Source organism: Lithobates pipiens, unplaced genomic scaffold (genome assembly GCF_037356315.1).
Source record: "Lithobates pipiens isolate NorthernLeopardFrog02 unplaced genomic scaffold, aLitPip1_a1.2 Scaffold_28, whole genome shotgun sequence".
NCBI classification, from domain to species: domain Eukaryota; kingdom Metazoa; phylum Chordata; class Amphibia; order Anura; family Ranidae; genus Lithobates; species Lithobates pipiens.
In genome coordinates, this window is record NW_027507789.1 from 228887218 (window position 1) to 228907697 (window position 20480).

At 50.1% G+C, this 20480-nt stretch overlaps 1 protein-coding gene across 2 annotated transcripts in view; it reads left to right on the forward strand.

Moving 5' to 3' along the window:
* Positions 1–20480, forward strand: part of CEP112 (centrosomal protein 112) — a 441731-nt gene that overhangs the window by 358724 nt on the left and 62527 nt on the right. For both annotated transcript variants that reach the window (XM_077460662.1, XM_077460663.1), the window contains exon 23: positions 10439–10588. In XM_077460662.1, the coding sequence (XP_077316788.1) occupies positions 10439–10588 (150 nt within the window). The remainder of the gene's footprint in view (positions 1–10438; positions 10589–20480) is intronic.

Genomic DNA, 20480 nt, shown 5'->3' on the forward strand with positions numbered 1-20480 from the left:
CAATACGTCATCCTCATCCTCAACACCACGTCCAATATGTCATCCTCATCCTCAGCACCACCTCCAATACGTCATCCTCAGCACCACGTCCAATATGTCATCCTCATCCTCAGCACCACGTCCAATACGTCATCCTCATCCTCAGCACCACGTCCAATACGTCATCCTCATCCTCAGCACCACGTCCAATACGTCATCCTCATCCTCAGCACCACATCCAATATGTCATCCTCATCCTCAGCACCACGTCCAATACGTCATCCTCATCCTCAACACCACGTCCAATATGTCATCCTCATCCTCAGCACCACCTCCAATACGTCATCCTCAGCACCACGTCCAATATGTCATCCTCATCCTCAGCACCACATCCAATACGTCATCCTCATCCTCAACACCACCTCCAATACGTCATCCTCAGCACCACGTCCAATATGTCATCCTCATCCTCAGCACCACATCCAATACGTCATCCTCATCCTCAGCACCACGTCCAATACGTCATCCTCATCCTCAACACCACGTCCAATACGTCATCCTCATCCTCAGCACCACATCCAATAAGCCATCCTCATCCTCAGCACCACGTCCAATATGTCATCCTCATCCTCAGCACCACGTCCAATACGTCATCCTCATCCTCAGCACCACATCCAATATGTCATCCTCATCCTCAGCACCACGTCCAATACATCATCCTCATCCTCAGCACCACATCCAATATGTCATCCTCATCCTCAGCACCACGTCCAATACGTCATCCTCATCCTCAGCACCACGTCCAATATGTCATCCTCATCCTCAACACCACATCCAATACGTCATCCTCAGCACCACGTCCAATACGTCATCCTCATCCTCAGCACCACGTCCAATACGTCATCCTCATCCTCAGCACCACATCCAATAAGCCATCCTCATCCTCAGCACCACGTCCAATACGTCATCCTCATCCTCAGCACCACATCCAATAAGCCATCCTCATCCTCAGCACCACGTCCAATACGTCATCCTCATCCTCAGCACCACGTCCAATACGTCATCCTCATCCTCAGCACCACGTCCAATATGTCATCCTCAGCACCACATCCAATATGTCATCCTCATCCTCAGCACCACGTCCAATATGTCATCCTCATCCTCAGCACCACGTCCAATACGTCATCCTCATCCTCAGCACCACATCCAATATGTCATCCTCATCCTCAGCACCACATCCAATATGTCATCCTCATCCTCAGCACCACGTCCAATACGTCATCCTCAGCACCACATCCAATATGTCATCCTCATCCTCAGCACCACATCCAATATGTCATCCTCATCCTCAGCACCACGTCCAATACGTCATCCTCAGCACCACATCCAATACGTCATCCTCATCCTCAGCACCACATCCAATACGTCATCCTCATCCTCAGCACCACGTCCAATATGTCATCCTCATCCTCAGCACCACGTCCAATACGTCATCCTCATCCTCAGCACCACGTCCAATACGTCATCCTCATCCTCAGCAACACGTCCAATATGTCATCCTCATCCTCAGCACCACATCCAATATGTCATCCTCATCCTCAGCACCACATCCAATATGTCATCCTCATCCTCAGCACCACGTCCAATACGTCATCCTCAGCACCACATCCAATACGTCATCCTCATCCTCAGCACCACATCCAATATGTCATCCTCATCCTCAGCACCACGTCCAATACGTCATCCTCAGCACCACGTCCAATATGTCATCCTCATCCTCAGCACCACGTCCAATACGTCATCCTCATCCTCAGCACCACATCCAATATGTCATCCTCAGCACCACATCCAATACGTCATCCTCATCCTCAGCACCACATCCAATACGTCATCCTCATCCTCAGCACCACGTCCAATACGTCATCCTCATCCTCAGCACCACGTCCAATACGTCATCCTCATCCTCAGCACCACATCCAATATGTCATCCTCATCCTCAGCACCACATCCAATATGTCATCCTCATCCTCAGCACCACGTCCAATACGTCATCCTCATCCTCAGCACCACGTCCAATACGTCATCCTCATCCTCAGCACCACATCCAATATGTCATCCTCATCCTCAGCACCACATCCAATATGTCATCCTCATCCTCAGCACCACGTCCAATACGTCATCCTCATCCTCAGCACCACGTCCAATACGTCATCCTCATCCTCAGCACCACATCCAATACGTCATCCTCATCCTCAGCACCACGTCCAATATGTCATCCTCATCCTCAGCACCACGTCCAATATGTCATCCTCATCCTCAGCACCACATCCAATATGCCATCCTCATCCTCAACACCACGTCCAATATGTCATCCTCAGCACCACATCCAATACATCATCCTCATCCTCAGCACCACATCCAATATGTCATCCTCATCCTCAGCACCACGTCCAATACATCATCCTCATCCTCAGCACCACGTCCAATATGTCATCCTCATCCTCAGCACCACGTCCAATACGTCATCCTCAGCACCACATCCAATATGTCATCCTCAGCACCACATCCAATATGTCATCCTCATCCTCAGCACCACGTCCAATACGTCATCCTCAGCACCACATCCAATACGTCATCCTCATCCTCAGCACCACATCCAATATGTCATCCTCATCCTCAGCACCACGTCCAATACGTCATCCTCATCCTCAGCACCACATCCAATATGTCATCCTCAGCACCACATCCAATACGTCATCCTCATCCTCAGCACCACATCCAATACGTCATCCTCATCCTCAGCACCACGTCCAATATGTCATCCTCATCCTCAGCACCACGTCCAATACGTCATCCTCATCCTCAGCACCACGTCCAATATGTCATCCTCATCCTCAGCACCACGTCCAATACGTCATCCTCATCCTCAGCACCACATCCAATATGTCATCCTCAGCACCACATCCAATACGTCATCCTCATCCTCAGCACCACATCCAATACGTCATCCTCATCCTCAGCACCACGTCCAATACGTCATCCTCATCCTCAGCACCACGTCCAATACGTCATCCTCATCCTCAACACCACGTCCAATACGTCATCCTCATCCTCAGCACCACATCCAATACGTCATCCTCATCCTCAGCACCACGTCCAATACGTCATCCTCATCCTCAACACCACGTCCAATATGTCATCCTCAGCACCACATCCAATATGTCATCCTCATCCTCAGCACCACGTCCAATACGTCATCCTCATCCTCAACACCACGTCCAATACGTCATCCTCATCCTCAGCACCACATCCAATAAGCCATCCTCATCCTCAGCACCACGTCCAATACGTCATCCTCATCCTCAGCACCACGTCCAATATGTCATCCTCATCCTCAGCACCACGTCCAATAAGCCATCCTCATCCTCAGCACCACGTCCAATACGTCATCCTCATCCTCAGCACCACGTCCAATACGTCATCCTCATCCTCAGCACCACGTCCAATACGTCATCCTCATCCTCAACACCACGTCCAATATGTCATCCTCAGCACCACATCCAATATGTCATCCTCATCCTCAGCACCACGTCCAATACGTCATCCTCATCCTCAGCACCACGTCCAATATGTCATCCTCATCCTCAGCACCACGTCCAATAAGCCATCCTCATCCTCAGCACCACGTCCAATACGTCATCCTCATCCTCAGCACCACGTCCAATACGTCATCCTCATCCTCAGCACCACGTCCAATACGTCATCCTCATCCTCAACACCACGTCCAATATGTCATCCTCAGCACCACATCCAATATGTCATCCTCATCCTCAGCACCACGTCCAATACGTCATCCTCATCCTCAACACCACGTCCAATACGTCATCCTCATCCTCAGCACCACATCCAATAAGCCATCCTCATCCTCAGCACCACGTCCAATACGTCATCCTCATCCTCAGCACCACGTCCAATACGTCATCCTCATCCTCAGCACCACGTCCAATACGTCATCCTCATCCTCAGCACCACGTCCAATACGTCATCCTCATCCTCAGCACCACGTCCAATACGTCATCCTCATCCTCAGCACCACATCCAATATGTCATCCTCATCCTCAGCACCACGTCCAATACGTCATCCTCATCCTCAACACCACGTCCAATATGTCATCCTCATCCTCAGCACCACCTCCAATACGTCATCCTCAGCACCACGTCCAATATGTCATCCTCATCCTCAGCACCACATCCAATACGTCATCCTCATCCTCAACACCACCTCCAATACGTCATCCTCAGCACCACGTCCAATATGTCATCCTCATCCTCAGCACCACATCCAATACGTCATCCTCATCCTCAGCACCACGTCCAATACGTCATCCTCATCCTCAACACCACGTCCAATACGTCATCCTCATCCTCAGCACCACATCCAATAAGCCATCCTCATCCTCAGCACCACGTCCAATATGTCATCCTCATCCTCAGCACCACGTCCAATACGTCATCCTCATCCTCAGCACCACATCCAATACGTCATCCTCATCCTCAGCACCACATCCAATATGTCATCCTCATCCTCAGCACCACGTCCAATACATCATCCTCATCCTCAGCACCACATCCAATACGTCATCCTCATCCTCAGCACCACGTCCAATATGTCATCCTCATCCTCAACACCACATCCAATACGTCATCCTCAGCACCACGTCCAATACGTCATCCTCATCCTCAGCACCACGTCCAATACGTCATCCTCATCCTCAGCACCACGTCCAATACGTCATCCTCATCCTCAGCACCACATCCAATAAGCCATCCTCATCCTCAGCACCACGTCCAATACGTCATCCTCATCCTCAGCACCACGTCCAATACGTCATCCTCATCCTCAGCACCACGTCCAATATGTCATCCTCAGCACCACATCCAATATGTCATCCTCATCCTCAGCACCACGTCCAATACGTCATCCTCATCCTCAGCACCACATCCAATATGTCATCCTCATCCTCAGCACCACGTCCAATACGTCATCCTCATCCTCAGCACCACATCCAATATGCCATCCTCATCCTCAGCACCACGTCCAATACCTCATCCTCAGCACCACGTCCAATACCTTATCCTCATCCTCAGCACCACGTCCAATACCTCATCCTCATCCTCAGCACCACGTCCAATATGTCATCCTCATCCTCAGCACCACATCCAATATGCCATCCTCAGCTCCACGTCCAATACGTCATCCTCATCCTCAGCACCACGTCCAATACGTCATCCTCATCCTCAGCACCACATCCAATATGCCATCCTCATCCTCAGCACCACGTCCAATACGTCATCCTCATCCTCAGCACCACATCCAATATGCCATCCTCATCCTCAGCACCACATCCAATACGTCATCCTCATCCTCAGCACCACGTCCAATATGTCATCCTCATCCTCAGAACCACGTCCAATACATCATCCTCAGCACCACGTCCAATATGTCATCCTCATCCTCAGCACCACATCCAATATGCCATCCTCATCCTCAGCACCACGTCCAATATGTCATCCTCAGCACCACTTCCAATACACCATCCTCATCCTCAGCACCACGTCCAATACGTCATCCTCATCCTCAGCACCACGTCCAATATGTCATCCTCATCCTCAACACCACATCCAATACGTCATCCTCAGCACCACGTCCAATACGTCATCCTCATCCTCAGCACCACGTCCAATACGTCATCCTCATCCTCAGCACCACGTCCAATACGTCATCCTCATCCTCAGCACCACATCCAATAAGCCATCCTCATCCTCAGCACCACGTCCAATACGTCATCCTCATCCTCAGCACCACGTCCAATACGTCATCCTCATCCTCAGCACCACGTCCAATATGTCATCCTCAGCACCACATCCAATATGTCATCCTCATCCTCAGCACCACGTCCAATACGTCATCCTCATCCTCAGCACCACATCCAATATGTCATCCTCATCCTCAGCACCACGTCCAATACGTCATCCTCATCCTCAGCACCACATCCAATATGCCATCCTCATCCTCAGCACCACGTCCAATACCTCATCCTCAGCACCACGTCCAATACCTCATCCTCATCCTCAGCACCACGTCCAATACCTCATCCTCAGCACCACGTCCAATACCTCATCCTCAGCACCACGTCCAATACGTCATCCTCATCCTCAGCACCACGTCCAATACGTCATCCTCATCCTCAGCACCACATCCAATATGCCATCCTCATCCTCAGCACCACGTCCAATACGTCATCCTCATCCTCAGCACCACATCCAATATGCCATCCTCATCCTCAGCACCACATCCAATACGTCATCCTCATCCTCAGCACCACGTCCAATATGTCATCCTCATCCTCAGAACCACGTCCAATACATCATCCTCAGCACCACGTCCAATATGTCATCCTCATCCTCAGCACCACATCCAATATGCCATCCTCATCCTCAGCACCACGTCCAATATGTCATCCTCATCCTCAGAACCACGTCCAATACATCATCCTCAGCACCACGTCCAATATGTCATCCTCATCCTCAGCACCACATCCAATATGCCATCCTCATCCTCAGCACCACGTCCAATATGTCATCCTCAGCACCACTTCCAATACACCATCCTCATCCTCAGCACCACTTCCAATACGCCATCCTTATCCTCAGCAACACGTCCAGTATCTCATCCTCATCCAATACGTCATCCTCATCCCCAGCACTACGTCCAATATCTCATCCTCATCCTTGCTCTATGTGAGCAGCGCGGCGTCCTCGAGTGTGGGCGGGGTCTCAGAGGATGTAGAGAGGTGTCACGGCCTTCTGGGCGGAGCACATTCCATACATGTGACTTGTCAGGTCCTATCTGATCTGTGTGTTCTGTGACTCCTCCCTCTGAACTTCCTTGGCCCCTCCATTTTCTGTTTTCAGGGCACACCTTATTATAGACACTGTGATGTCATCACCGGCTCTCTGTGCTTCTCTATGCACTGCAGGCAGATCTTGGCTGGTGGGAGGGGCCAGTAGGGGGCTGTACAAAGCTTCCTGAAATCATCCCAGCCCCGCCCTCAGTACTCCTCTACAGAACCCTCAGCCCTGATGCAAGAAGTGGGCGGGCTCTTGGGAGGAGTTATGGGTGGGGTCAGTCTGTAGGAGTGGGCGGTCCTAGGCAGGCTGTATTTGCACAGGTAACACCCACATTTGATACCGAACCTCTGTGATGGAAAAGGGCGGGGCCAGGGACAGTCAGGTTGGGGAGGAAAGTGCTAGATGATGCTGGATGTCTTCTAGCCAGGAAATGAGGGCGGGGCTCTATCTGACTTGCTGCAGCTACTAATGCACATTGTGAGAAGCTCACAGTGTGCAAGGAAATCAGAGGAAGCTGTTTGAATCCAGGAGAAAAGCCACTACACCTGTGCAAGACTGGGGGGGGGGGGGAGAAGCAGCACAAGGAGCCCCCTGTACATGTGCTGACCAGAGACACGCTGATAGGAGGAGAGAGCAGAGAGATGAGCTCATCACTGTGCTGCTTCTCCTTTCACTGTCCAATCACAGGCTGGGGGCTGGTCTGGACCGCCTGGGCTCAGAAGAAGTGGGTTATATGATGCTGGCCATCAGACTGAGGACATCTAGTGGCAGCTAAAAAGTACTGCAGGGAAACCTGAGAGCTCTTTATGCCGGTTTCTGAGGACTCCTCGCCTAGTTTTCATTGGTTTCCTCCACTCTTCACTATTCTACATTGTATATGAGTCATCCAGCAGTGCAGAGTATTTCAGGAGAGGAGAGTTGGGAAGGAGATTTCCGGGGTGTGAGTCTGGAGGTGCGGTTTAGAGATGGTGAAGTCCTCCTCTGTGTTGCCGGGTTCTTCTCTCTGTTGCCGGGTTCTTCCCTGTGTTGCCGGGTTCTTCTCTCTGTTCCCGGGTTCTTCTCTCTGTTCCCGGGTTCTTCTCTGTGTTGCCGGGTTCTTCTCTCTGTTCCCGGGTTCTTCTCTCTGTTGCCGGGTTCTTCTCTCTGTTGCCGGGTTCTTCTCTCTGTTGCCGGGTTCTTCCCTGTGTTGCCGGGTTCTTCTCTCTGTTGCCGGGTTCTTCTCTCTGTTCCCGGGTTCTTCTCTCTGTTCCCGGGTTCTTCTCTCTGTTCCCGGGTTCTTCTCTCTGTTGCCGGGTTCTTCTCTGTGTTGCCGGGTTCTTCTCTCTGTTGCCGGGTTCTTCTCTGTGTTGCCGGGTTCTTCTCTGTGTTGCCGGGTTCTTCTCTGTGTTGCCGGGTTCTTCTCTCTGTTCCCGGGTTCTTCTCTCTGTTGCCGGGTTCTTCTCTGTGTTGCCGGGTTCTTCTCTCTGTTGCCGGGTTCTTCCCTGTGTTGCCGGGTTCTTCTCTCTGTTCCCGGGTTCTTCTCTCTGTTGCCGGGTTCTTCTCTGTGTTGCCGGGTTCTTCTCTCTGTTCCCGGGTTCTTCTCTCTGTTGCCGGGTTCTTCTCTGTGTTGCCGGGTTCTTCTCTGTGTTGCCGAGTTCTTCTCTCTGTTGCCGGGTTCTTCTCTCTGTTGCCGGGTTCTTCTCTGTGTTGCCGGGTTCTTCTCTCTGTTCCCGGGTTCTTCTCTCTGTTCCCGGGTTCTTCTCTCTGTTGCCGGGTTCTTCTCTGTGTTGCCGGGTTCTTCTCTGTGTTGCCGGGTTCTTCTCTGTGTTGCCGGGTTCTTCTCTGTGTTGCCGGGTTCTTCTCTCTGTTCCCGGGTTCTTCTCTCTGTTCCCGGGTTCTTCTCTCTGTTCCCGGGTTCTTCTCTCTGTTGCCGAGTTCTTCTCTCTGTTGCCGGGTTCTTCTCTGTGTTGCCGGGTTCTTCTCTGTGTTGCCGGGTTCTTCTCTGTGTTGCCGGGTTCTTCTCTGTGTTGCCGGGTTCTTCTCTCTGTTCCCGGGTTCTTCTCTCTGTTCCCGGGTTCTTCTCTCTGTTGCCGGGTTCTTCTCTCTGTTCCCGGGTTCTTCTCTGTGTTGCCGGGTTCTTCTCTCTGTTGCCGGGTTCTTCTCTGTGTTGCCGGGTTCTTCTCTGTGTTGCCGGGTTCTTCTCTCTGTTCCCGGGTTCTTCTCTCTGTTCCCGGGTTCTTCTCTCTGTTCCCGGGTTCTTCTCTCTGTTGCCGGGTTCTTCTCTCTGTTGCCGGGTTCTTCTCTCTGTTGCCGGGTTCTTCTCTGTGTTGCCGGGTTCTTCTCTCTGTTGCCGGGTTCTTTTCTCTGTTGCCGGGTTCTTTTCTCTGTTGCCGGGTTCTTCTCTCTGTTGCCGGGTTCTTTTCTCTGTTGCCGAGTTCTTCTCTCTGTTGCCGGGTTCTTCTCTGTGTTGCCGGGTTCTTCTCTCTGTTGCCGGGTTCTTCTCTCTGTTGCCGGGTTCTTCTCTCTGTTCCCGGGTTCTTCTCTCTGTTGCCGGGTTCTTCTCTCTGTTCCCGGGTTCTTCTCTCTGTTGCCGGGTTCTTCTCTCTGTTGCCGGGTTCTTCTCTCTGTTGCCGGGTTCTTCTCTGTGTTCCCGGGTTCTTCTCTCTGTTCCCGGGTTCTTCTCTCTGTTGCCGGGTTCTTCTCTCTGTTCCCGGGTTCTTCTCTCTGTTGCCGGGTTCTTCTCTGTGTTCCCGGGTTCTTCTCTCTGTTCCCGGGTTCTTCTCTCTGTTCCCGGGTTCTTCTCTCTGTTCCCGGGTTCTTCTCTCTGTTGCCGAGTTCTTCTCTCTGTTGCCGGGTTCTTCTCTCTGTTGCCGGGTTCTTCTCTCTGTTGCCGGGTTCTTCTCTCTGTTGCCGGGTTCTTCTCTGTGTTGCCGGGTTCTTCTCTCTGTTGCCGGGTTCTTCTCTCTGTTGCCGGGTTCTTCTCTCTGTTCCCGGGTTCTTCTCTCTGTTCCCGGGTTCTTCTCTCTGTTGCCGGGTTCTTCTCTCTGTTCCCGGGTTCTTCTCTGTGTTGCCGGGTTCTTCTCTCTGTTGCCGAGTTCTTCTCTCTGTTGCCGGGTTCTTCTCTCTGTTGCCGGGTTCTTCTCTGTGTTGCCGGGTTCTTCTCTCTGTTGCCGGGTTCTTCTCTGTGTTGCCGGGTTCTTCTCTCTGTTGCCGGGTTCTTCTCTCTGTTGCCGGGTTCTTCTCTCTGTTCCCGGGTTCTTCTCTCTGTTGCCGGGTTCTTCTCTCTGTTCCCGGGTTCTTCTCTCTGTTCCCGGGTTCTTCTCTCTGTTGCCGAGTTCTTCTCTCTGTTGCCGGGTTCTTCTCTCTGTTGCCGGGTTCTTCTCTGTGTTGCCGGGTTCTTCTCTCTGTTGCCGGGTTCTTCTCTCTGTTGCCGGGTTCTTCTCTCTGTTCCCGGGTTCTTCTCTCTGTTGCCGGGTTCTTCTCTCTGTTCCCGGGTTCTTCTCTCTGTTGCCGGGTTCTTCTCTCTGTTGCCGGGTTCTTCTATCTGACGCGTTTCATTCCCCTGTAGGTGGTGTGTGATCTTCAGGCCTCTATGACCTCCCTGAGAGAGGAGAAGAGCCGGCAGCAGCTCGGTATGGAGAGGAGGTTTCAGGAAGCTGCCAGGAATTATGATGAAGACAAGAGAAGAACAATGAAGGAGAATGAGAAGGCGATGAAGGTGAATGGGGGGGGGGGGGGGGGGTGGAATGATTGTCCCGATTCATAGAGGAATCATTGGGAGAGGAGGACAGGAGAGGGAACATTAGGAGTGCCTGTATATAAGGGTCCCGGGTACACGGGGGTCTCCTCCGCCCCGCAGTGCTGTGTATATAGCATGGAGTTCCCTCCAATTGTAGATGTGTTGAGTTTGGTTTGTTACTATCTATCGAGGAGCATCATCTATTTGTATCATTTATTTGTATCATCTATTTGTATCATTTATTTGTATCATTTATCATTTTCCTTCCTCTTCACAATTATGTGACACTTTGTGTTGGTCCATCACATAAAATCCCAATAAAATACATTTTTGGTTTTGGTTGTAACAAAATGTGGGGAATTTCAAAGGGTATGAATACTTTTTCCAGGCCTGCAGTCTGATTGTATCTCAGGTATTGATGTGTGTGGGAGGGGATTGTATGATTAGATTGGACGGGGAATCTCTGGGATGAAGGGTGTGATCAGGACCAGCTCCGTGTTCCTCGGAGTGATAATCATTGTTGATCACCTCCAGCAATGTTTAGAAGCTGGGAATCGGATTGGACGGCTCCTGGCGGTTTCCATTGTCGGCCTTGACATCGGAGAGACTTCCCATAATGAGGCCATAAGAGGAGATGAGCGGGACTCTTCCCCCTCACTGTGTGGCCCCTCCCAGACTCATCCATCAAGGAGGCCCATTACCGTCATTCATGGTGGAGCCTCCCGGGTTCCCACCACTAACCGTCTGTCCCATCCCAACCGCAACACTTCATTTACACCCCTCCCCCTCATTAGTACTCCGAATCCCTCCATTTATCAGGAGCCCTGACGCCACTAATCAGCCCACAGTGCTATGATAGAGACCACCGCACCATGCGGGGCCCAGACCACCGCACCATGCGGGGCCCAGACCACCACTCCATGCGGGGCCCAGACCACCAGACCACCACTCCATGCGGGGGCCCAGACCACCGCACCATGCGGGCCCAGACCACCGCACCATGCGGGGGCCCAGACCACCGCACCATGCGGGGGCCCAGACCACCGCACCATGCGGGGCCCAGACCACCGCACCATGAGGGGCCCAGACAACCGCACCATGAGGGGCCCAGACAACCGCACCATGAGGGACCCAGACCATCGCTCCATGCGGGGCCCAGACCACCGCACCATGCGGGGCCCAGACCACCGCACCATGAGGGGCCCAGACAACCGCACCATGAGGGGCCCAGACAACCGCACCATGAGGGGCCCAGACCATCGCTCCATGCGGGGCCCAGACCATCGCTCCATGCGGGGCCCAGACCATCGCTCCATGCGGGGCCCAGACCATCGCTCCATGCGGGGCCCAGACCATCGCTCCAGGCGGGGCCCAGACCATCGATCCACGCGGAGCCCAGACCACCGATCCATGCAGGGGCCCAGACCACCGCACCATGAGGGGCCCAGACCACCGCTCCATGCGGGGCCCAGACCACCGCACCATGCGGGGCCCAGACCACCGCACCATGCGGGGCCCAGACCACCACTCCATGCGGGACCCAGAACACCGCATCATGCGGGGCCCAGACCACCGCTCCATTGCGGGGCCCAGACCACCGCTCCATTGCGGGGCCCAGACCACCGCTCCATTGCGGGGCCCAGACCACGCTTCATTGCGGGGCCCAGACCACCGCTCCATTGCGGGGCCCAGACCACGCTCCATTGTGGGGCCCAGACCACCGCTCCATTGTGGGGCCCAGACCACCGCTCCATTGTGGGGCCCAGATCACCGCTCCATTGTGGGGCTCAGACCACCGCAAGTTCTCCGCACTCCCTTCTTTTTGTGACCACAAACTCTGTACGTTTGTGGCTTCCAATGTTTGTCTCTCAACATGGCAAAACTTTGTTTATACTCTACAGAGGTGACATTCTCTGGGGGGGGAGTATTTTTATATTCCTGTGACTATATACAGAGCCTTGAAAAAGTATTCATACCCCTTGAAATTCTCCACATTTTGTTACAACCAAAACCATAAATGTATTTTATTGGGATTTTATGTGATGGACCAACACAAAGTGTCACATAATTGTGAAGTGGAAGGAAAATGATAAATGATACAAATAAATATGTGAAAAGTGTGGGGGAGGAGCATTTGGGGCGCCCCCCGGAGTCAATTCTTTGTACAACCCCCTTTCTCTACAAGTCTTTTTGGGGGTGTCTCTACCAGCTTTGCCCATCTAGAGAGGACATTTCTGCCCATTCTTCTTCTTTGTAAAATATCTCAAGCTCTGTCAGATTGGATGGAGAGCGTCTGTGATCAGCAATTTTCAAGTCTTGCCACAGATTCTCAATGGGATTTAGGTCTGGACTGTGACTGGGCCATTCTAACACATGAATATGCTTTGATCTAAACCAGGAGTCACCAAACTTTTTTCAAACAAAGGGCCAGTCTACTGTCCTTCAGACTTTAGGAGAGCCGGATTGTGGCCAGAAGGGGGGCAAAAAATGCCCCAAGCCCAACATCAGTGAGAATAAATATGGCCTCAGGGTTGGTGGTCAGTAGGAACGAGTAGTGCCCCATTATTGGTATCAGTGGAAGACATAATGCCCCATTGCTGGTGTCAGTGGGAGCAATAGTACCCCAAGGGCCGGATAAAGGCTAGCAGAGGGCCACATCTGGCCCTCGGGCTGCAGTTTGGAGACCCCTGATCTAAACCATTCCATTGTAGCTCTGGCTGGATGTTTCGGGTCGTTGTCCTGCTGGAAGGGGAACCTCCGCCCCGGTCTCAAGTCTTTTGCCGACTCTAACAGGTTTTCTTCTAAGATTGTCCTGTATTTGTCTCCATCCATCTTCCCATCAACTCTGACCAGCTTCCCTGTCCCTGCTGAAGAAAACCATCCCCACCACATGATGCTGCCACCACCATGTCTCACGGTGGGGATGGTGTGTTCAGGGGGATGGGCGGTGTTAGTTTTCCCCACACATAGCGTTTTTAGGCCAAAAAGTAGAATTTTGGTCTCCTCTGACCAGATCACCTTCTTCCACATGTTTGCTGCCCCCTCCCCCACATGGCTTCTCACAAACTACAAACAGGACTTCTTATGACTTTCTTTCTCCAATGTCTTTCTTCTTGTCACTCTTCCATAAAGGGCAGATTTGTGGAGAGACGACTAATAGTTGTCCTGTGGACAGATTCTCCCCCCTGAGCTGTGGATCTCTGCAGCTCCTCCAGAGTTACCATGGACCTCTTGGCTCTTCTCTGATGAATGCTCTCCTTGCCCGGCCCGGTCAGTTTAGGTGGACGGCCATGTCTTGGTAGGTTTGCGGTTGTGCCATACTCTTTCCATTTTCCGATGATGGATTGAACAGAGCTCCGTGAGATGTTTAAAGCTTGGGAGATTTTATTATAACCCAACCCTGCTTTATACTTCTCCACAACTTTATCCCTGACCTGTCCGGTGTGTTCCTTGGCCTTCATGATGCTGTTTGTTCACTAAGGTTCTCTAACAAACCTCTGAGGGCTTCACAGAACAGCTGTATTTATACTGAGATTAAATAATGCACAGGTGGACTCTATTTACTAATTAGGTGACTTCTGAAGACAATTGGTTCCTCTAGATTTTAGTTAGGGGTATCAGAGTAAAGGGGGCCAGGGCCGTCTTTAAGGCAGGGCAAAAGGGGCAGCTGCCCTGGGCCCTGTCGTTGTGGGGCCCAAAGCAGCTGCCTCATACTTGCCAACTATCCCAGTTTAAATTCTCTTGTCCTTTTGAAGTTTTAGTCCTGTGCTGTGTCCCAAAACCTCAGTGTGAAGTGCTGCTACTAATGCTGCTCAGCTCTGCCCTATTGTTGTGTACAGATGACTCACCTGCAGACCATCTGTTTACATGCAAATAACCGGCATTAATAAGTAAATAGCTGCGGCCAGCGGTATTGATATGTAAATAAAGGCAGCATTCATATGTAGATCATCCCCCCCTGCAGTGAGCAGTATAACTGTACAGTAATCTCTAGCAACCAATTAACAAGCATAAATCATATGCTGTAACCTCTAGCAACTAATCAGTGAGCTGTAACATGTGCTGTAACCTTTAGCAACCAGTCAGTAAGCAGTAATGATATGCTGTAACCGCTGGTAACCAATCGCAATTGCTGCCTGATCTGAAATAGTAAACTGATTTTAAGTTTTATTGTATGTCTCAGAGCAGGTGGAAAGTAAAATTGCATGGTGGGGGGCCCAAGAAAATTTTTGCCCAAGGTCCAATCAATATTAAAGACGGCCCTGAAGGGGGCGCTATACAAATGCCCCCCCCCCCCCCACACACACACACTTTTCACATATTTATTTGTATCATTTATCATTTTCCTTCCACTTCACAATTATGTGACACTTTGTGTTGGTCCATCACATAAAATCCCAATAAAATACATTTACGTTTTTGGTTGTAACATGACAAGATGTGGGGAATTTGAAGGGGGTATGAATACTTTTTCCAGGCCCTGCAGTGACATTTATATTCCATAGGGGTAGATAGTGACATTCGTAGGGGGCTCTTTATATGACAATAATCATTTTATAGTTGAAGAAGATGCAGATTGAATGGTGCAGATTGTAAGGTGAGAGAAGGAAGCTTGCCCGGTCGAGGTGTGAGGTCCGCCAAGGTTTGCTGTGCCCGGGTGATGTCATCGCCACCCATTGAGCGTCTTCTGGTAGTCATGTCCGGCCATTTTCCTGACCAGAACGGGAGGCTACAGAAATGTGTTCTGGTCATCAGTAAACTTTTCTAGGGCTGACATTGTTCCAGAAATACTCCGTCCTCGCACGACCCGCGCCTGAGGTTTCCCATGTTTATGTTTTCAGCCGACAGAGAAGCTCACTTTGACCGATGTGCCCTACAATTATGGAGGAGGCTGTATGAATCCGATGCCTATCAGCAGGTTATAATTGCCATCCTACCTTAAAACATCCATCACACGGGGGCCCCAGAGTCTCCGTCTAGCAGGGTCCCGGGGCCTGTCCCTTCATGTGCCTGCCACTGTGGAGATGGGGGAACGATTGTGGAAGTGGAGATTAGAAAGTGGTGGAGGATGTGGTCAGAATGTTGTGTCTGCACTGCCATCACTTCTATCCCAAGAAAACCACCGCACTCCCAGCTCTGTGATTTCCAGGGACTGTCTGGTCCTGACTGTGTCAGGATTTCATATTTTCTGTTTCTCTGAATACGATTTTGGAAGGCTCTTTTGCTATCTATAGTGTCCCTGTTTGGGAGATTCGCCCTCACTTCCTGTCCAGGGATTTGCCGTAAGCCATACTTCCTGTTTCCCCTTTCAGGGATGCGTTCGACACTTTTTGCCTCAAGTACACTGGTTGATGCAACAGAACTACCTGTAGCCATAGCCACACCCAGCCCCTTATTCTACATCTTGGAGATTCGCCCTCTCTATTTCTCCCACTACAGAAAGACGGGGGGAATCGGAAATTAGGAGTTGTCAAGAGAGCAGGAATACATGAAACATTTCCATTGGGGACACCTGTTCCATTGACAGCTTAGAGGAGATTTTCCTCACTTTTAACCATTGTCTACTCCATCCTGAATGGGAATAACACATATTGGCTTTATATATAGTTTATGGATGAAGTTGATCATTGTGGAGGAGACAGATTTTCATGTGGTCACTTACTGTCCTCTTTTCCTGCATGTAAGTGGGCTGACAGTCTCTTCTGTTTTCATCCAAGAATTTACAATGTTCACCGATCACAATGTTTTTGTTTGATTTTTACACACTATAGATCAGGCATTCTCAATCAGGGTTCTATTAAACCATAGGATTCCTCCATAGTTTGCTAGGGGGACCTTCAGATGTGGTTAGTTGACCTCCCAACCAGGATCAACAATCAATGAACTTGACCGTTTTCAGCCAGGGTTCTGTAGAACCATAGGCTTTCTCTGCAGTTTGCTAGTGGTTCTTTAAGTTGTCACAAGGTGACCTTCCAACCAGGATCAATTATTAAAGGTCAGTGAACTTGAAAATCTCAGCCAGGACTCTGTGCAACCATAGGGTTTCTTTGGAGGTTGCTAGAGGTTCCTTGACCCATGGCTAGTTGACCTTCCAGCCAGGGTCAATTAATCGATGGTCTGTGAACTTGGCATCTCTCAACCAGGGTTCTGTGGAACCATAGGGTACCTCCAGAGGTTGCTAGGGGTTATTTGAGCTGTGGCTAGTTGACCTTCCAACCAGGGTCAATGAATCGGTGGTTGATGAACTGACCTCTCTCAACCAGGGTTCCTCCATAGGTTTCTAGGGGACCTTTGAGATGTGATTAGTTGACCTTTCAACCAGGGTGAATGAATCAATGGTCAATGAACTGACCTCTCTCAACCAGTGTTTCATGAAACCATAGGGTTCCTCCAGAGGTTGCTAGGGGTTCTTTGAGCTGTGACTTGTTTATCTTACAACCTGGGTAAATGAATCAGTGGCCAATGAACTTGACCATTGTCAACCAGTGTTCCTCCAGAGGTTGCTGGGGATTCTTTAAGCTGGTGCTAGGTAACCTTCCAACCAGGATCCATGAATCTTTGGTCAATGAACTTGGTGACTCAACCAGGGATCTGCGTAACCATAAGGTTACTCCAAAGGAGGCTAGGGGTTCTTTAAGCTGTCGCTAGGTGAGTTTCTAACCAGGATAAATAGAAATGATTCAGTGGTCAATGAACTTGACCATTCTCAGCAGGGTTCCTCCAGAGGTTGCTGGGGGTTGTTTAAGCTGGTGCTAGGTAACCTTCCAACCAGAATCCATGTATCTATGGTCAGTGAACTTGGGATTTGTGTAACCATAAGGTTACTTCAAAAGTGGCTAGGGGTTCTTTAGGCTGTCACTAGGTGAGTATCTAACCAGGATAAATATAAATTAATGGCCAATGAACTTGACCATCGCAACCAGGGTTCCGTAGAACCATAGGTTCTTCCTGAGGTTGCTTAAGCTGTCACTAGGTGAGTTTCCAACCAGGATCAATTATTCAATGGTCAATGAACCTGACCTTCTCAACTAGGGTTCTGTGCAACCATCGGGTTTCTCCAGAGGTTGCTAGGAGTTGCTTATGGCTAGTTGACCTTCCAACTGATGATGCCTTCATTCTAAAACAGGGCCACCAATGTAATGGGCATTTTCCTTATAGACTAATCTTAGCAGGAGTTCCTGGACACCTGAAAATTATTTCCAGGGCTCCTCAGGGTGGAAAAAAAGGTTGGGAAAAGCTTCTATAGATGGCCACGTGTGACTTTTGTGTGGCAGTATAAGCTGAAATAAGTGGCAAGTTCATTGTGACTTTCCAACTTTGTAAAGGATCTTGGTCATTCTTTTCTGTCGCACTAATGAAGGAGGAAATAATACAAAGATGACACTGTATAAAGTTTCTGATACAAGTTACTCATCATTCGTGTTCCTGGAAATTGAATATATCCGAAGCACATCAAACGCCCTTTTTGTCTTTAATCCGGAGAGGGAAAACATGACCTATTTGCTTCTCCCCCCCCCCCCTAGTTATTTCATCCCCCTATCTGAACGCTGCTCCCTCTCCTGACATCAAAGGCCGCTTCTGGGATATAGATGGTGTGTTGCAACAACAAGTTTAGAAGAAACACAAAATTCCCACCAGAAAGGAATGTTGCCATATGTCTGCAAACCAGCATATGGATCACTTTAAAACCAGATCGCGGCACATTGCGGGGTAGGGTGGCTGGGAGTGTAACGTAATGGCAGACAGTCGCTGCGCCCCCCCTCCGCTCTACTACTGCCGTTCTGAAGGCATCAACGCTTCGTGTGACCCGTGATATGGGTATCATCTACATTGTATTTATTTCCCAGATTTATTGAGCACCAACATATACCGCAGTGATGTACAGAGAACTCTGCACTAGTAACATCAGTCTCTGTACCAGAGGAGCTTACACTCTAGTGCCCCCTCCCCCACAGTCACACACTACTATTATTATATTAGGACGTTTTCTCACCGCGTTGCTCTGCCTCCATTTTTCTTCTGTATATCTCCCTGGGGTAAGGGTCCTATAGCTGGACCTGTTTCTTGGCGGCTCCCCCCCCCCTGGCGTCGCTACACTTTACACTTCATTTCCATGATGAAAAGGGTCATTAGGATGGGAATTGGAGCCCTCTTTGCGGTTTCACAATAATTAGGGGTCCATGTTATTTTACTGATGAAGATGATGGAGACTAATTGGTGGAGCTGTGAGCTGTGCGGTGTGAATGTCGTTATCTGTAGTCCTCCGCGGCAGACAGGAAAGTATGATGTGCTCTGCCCTAGACCGTGGCGCAGTCTCTGGGTGTAGAGGCATTCAGACAGGAAAATAAAACCATGTCTGACCACCTATGTGATGGATCCCACCACTACAATATCTATAATATCAATACAATATATAGAAGAACTCTATAGTTCTGATTTGGTTGTATCAAAACAAAAAAAAACATCCTAAATACAGCAGAGAACTTCCTCCTGGTTATGGGAGATGTGCCAAACCATACAAGAAAAGTTCTCCCACATCACAGCATAGCCCCGTGTGCTTCATTGTCCCTTCCCCCCAATCTCACCACTTCTCATGTATTCTATTCTGTCCTGTTCTTTCCTTCCGTATTCTGTCCTGGCCTGTTCTATCCTCCCCCTTCCATATTCTGTCCTGGCCTATAACATCCTGTTCTACTCTATCCTGCCCTATTCTTTCCTTATCCCATCCTTTCCTACCCTGCCTTGTCCTATCCCATCCTTTCCTATCTTGCCTTGTCCTATCCTATCCTTTCCTACCCTGCCTTGTCCTATCCCATCCTTTCGTATCATACCTTGTCCTATCCCATACTTTCCTATCCTGCCCTGTCCTATCCCATCGTTTCCTGTCCTGCCTTGTCCTATCCCATGCTTTCCTACCCTGCCTTGTCCTATCCAATCCTTTCCTGTCCTGCCTTGTCCTATCCCATGCTTTCCTACCCTGCCTTGTCCTATCCAATCCTTTCCTGTCCTGCCTTGTCCTATCCCATGCTTTCCTACCCTGCCTTGTCCTATCCAATCCTTTCCTGTCCTGCCTTGTCCTATCCCATGCTTTCCTACCCTGCCTTGTCCTATCCAATCCTTTCCTGTCCTGCCTTGTCCTATCCCATGCTTTCCTACCCTGCCTTGTCCTATCCAATCCTTTCCTGTCCTGCCTTGTCCTATCCCATGCTTTCCTACCCTGCCTTGTCCTATCCCATCCTTTCCTATCCTGTCTTGTCCTATCCTATCTTGCCTTGTCATATCCAATCCTATCCTATCTTGCCTTGTCCTATCCCATCCTTTCCTATGCTGCCCTGTCCTATCCCATCCTTTCCTATCCTGCCTTGTTCTATCCTACTCAGGCCTGCCTTAGCATATGTTATCCTATCCCGTCGCCCTACCCTATCCTATCTTGCCATGGCTTGCGTTATCCTTTCCCATCCTATACTGTCTGTCCTACCATATCCTATTCTATCCGCTGCATCCTATCCTGCCCTAACCTACCTTCCCCTGTACTATCTTACCCTGTCCTGAGCAGCCTATTGTAGTTGTCAGGAAGCAAATGTTATTTCTTTCATTTTAGATGGAGATAATTTTATTCCTAACCCCATTAGAGAGATTCTTCCCCACTTCCTGTCCCTGTGACACCTGTACAAGAAATAAGTGGTGCAGTTGTCACCAGGACAGGAAGTCACAGACAACAATACAAGCATTGTAAAATGTTTTAACCCCGTCCACTTTACCAAATATTTGTTTTTGGCAGTAATAAAACCCTGATAGAATCTCCAACCCTCCCCCACTCTATCCAAACCTACAGAAAATTTGGGTTGGCATTATAAAGTATCATTTAAAG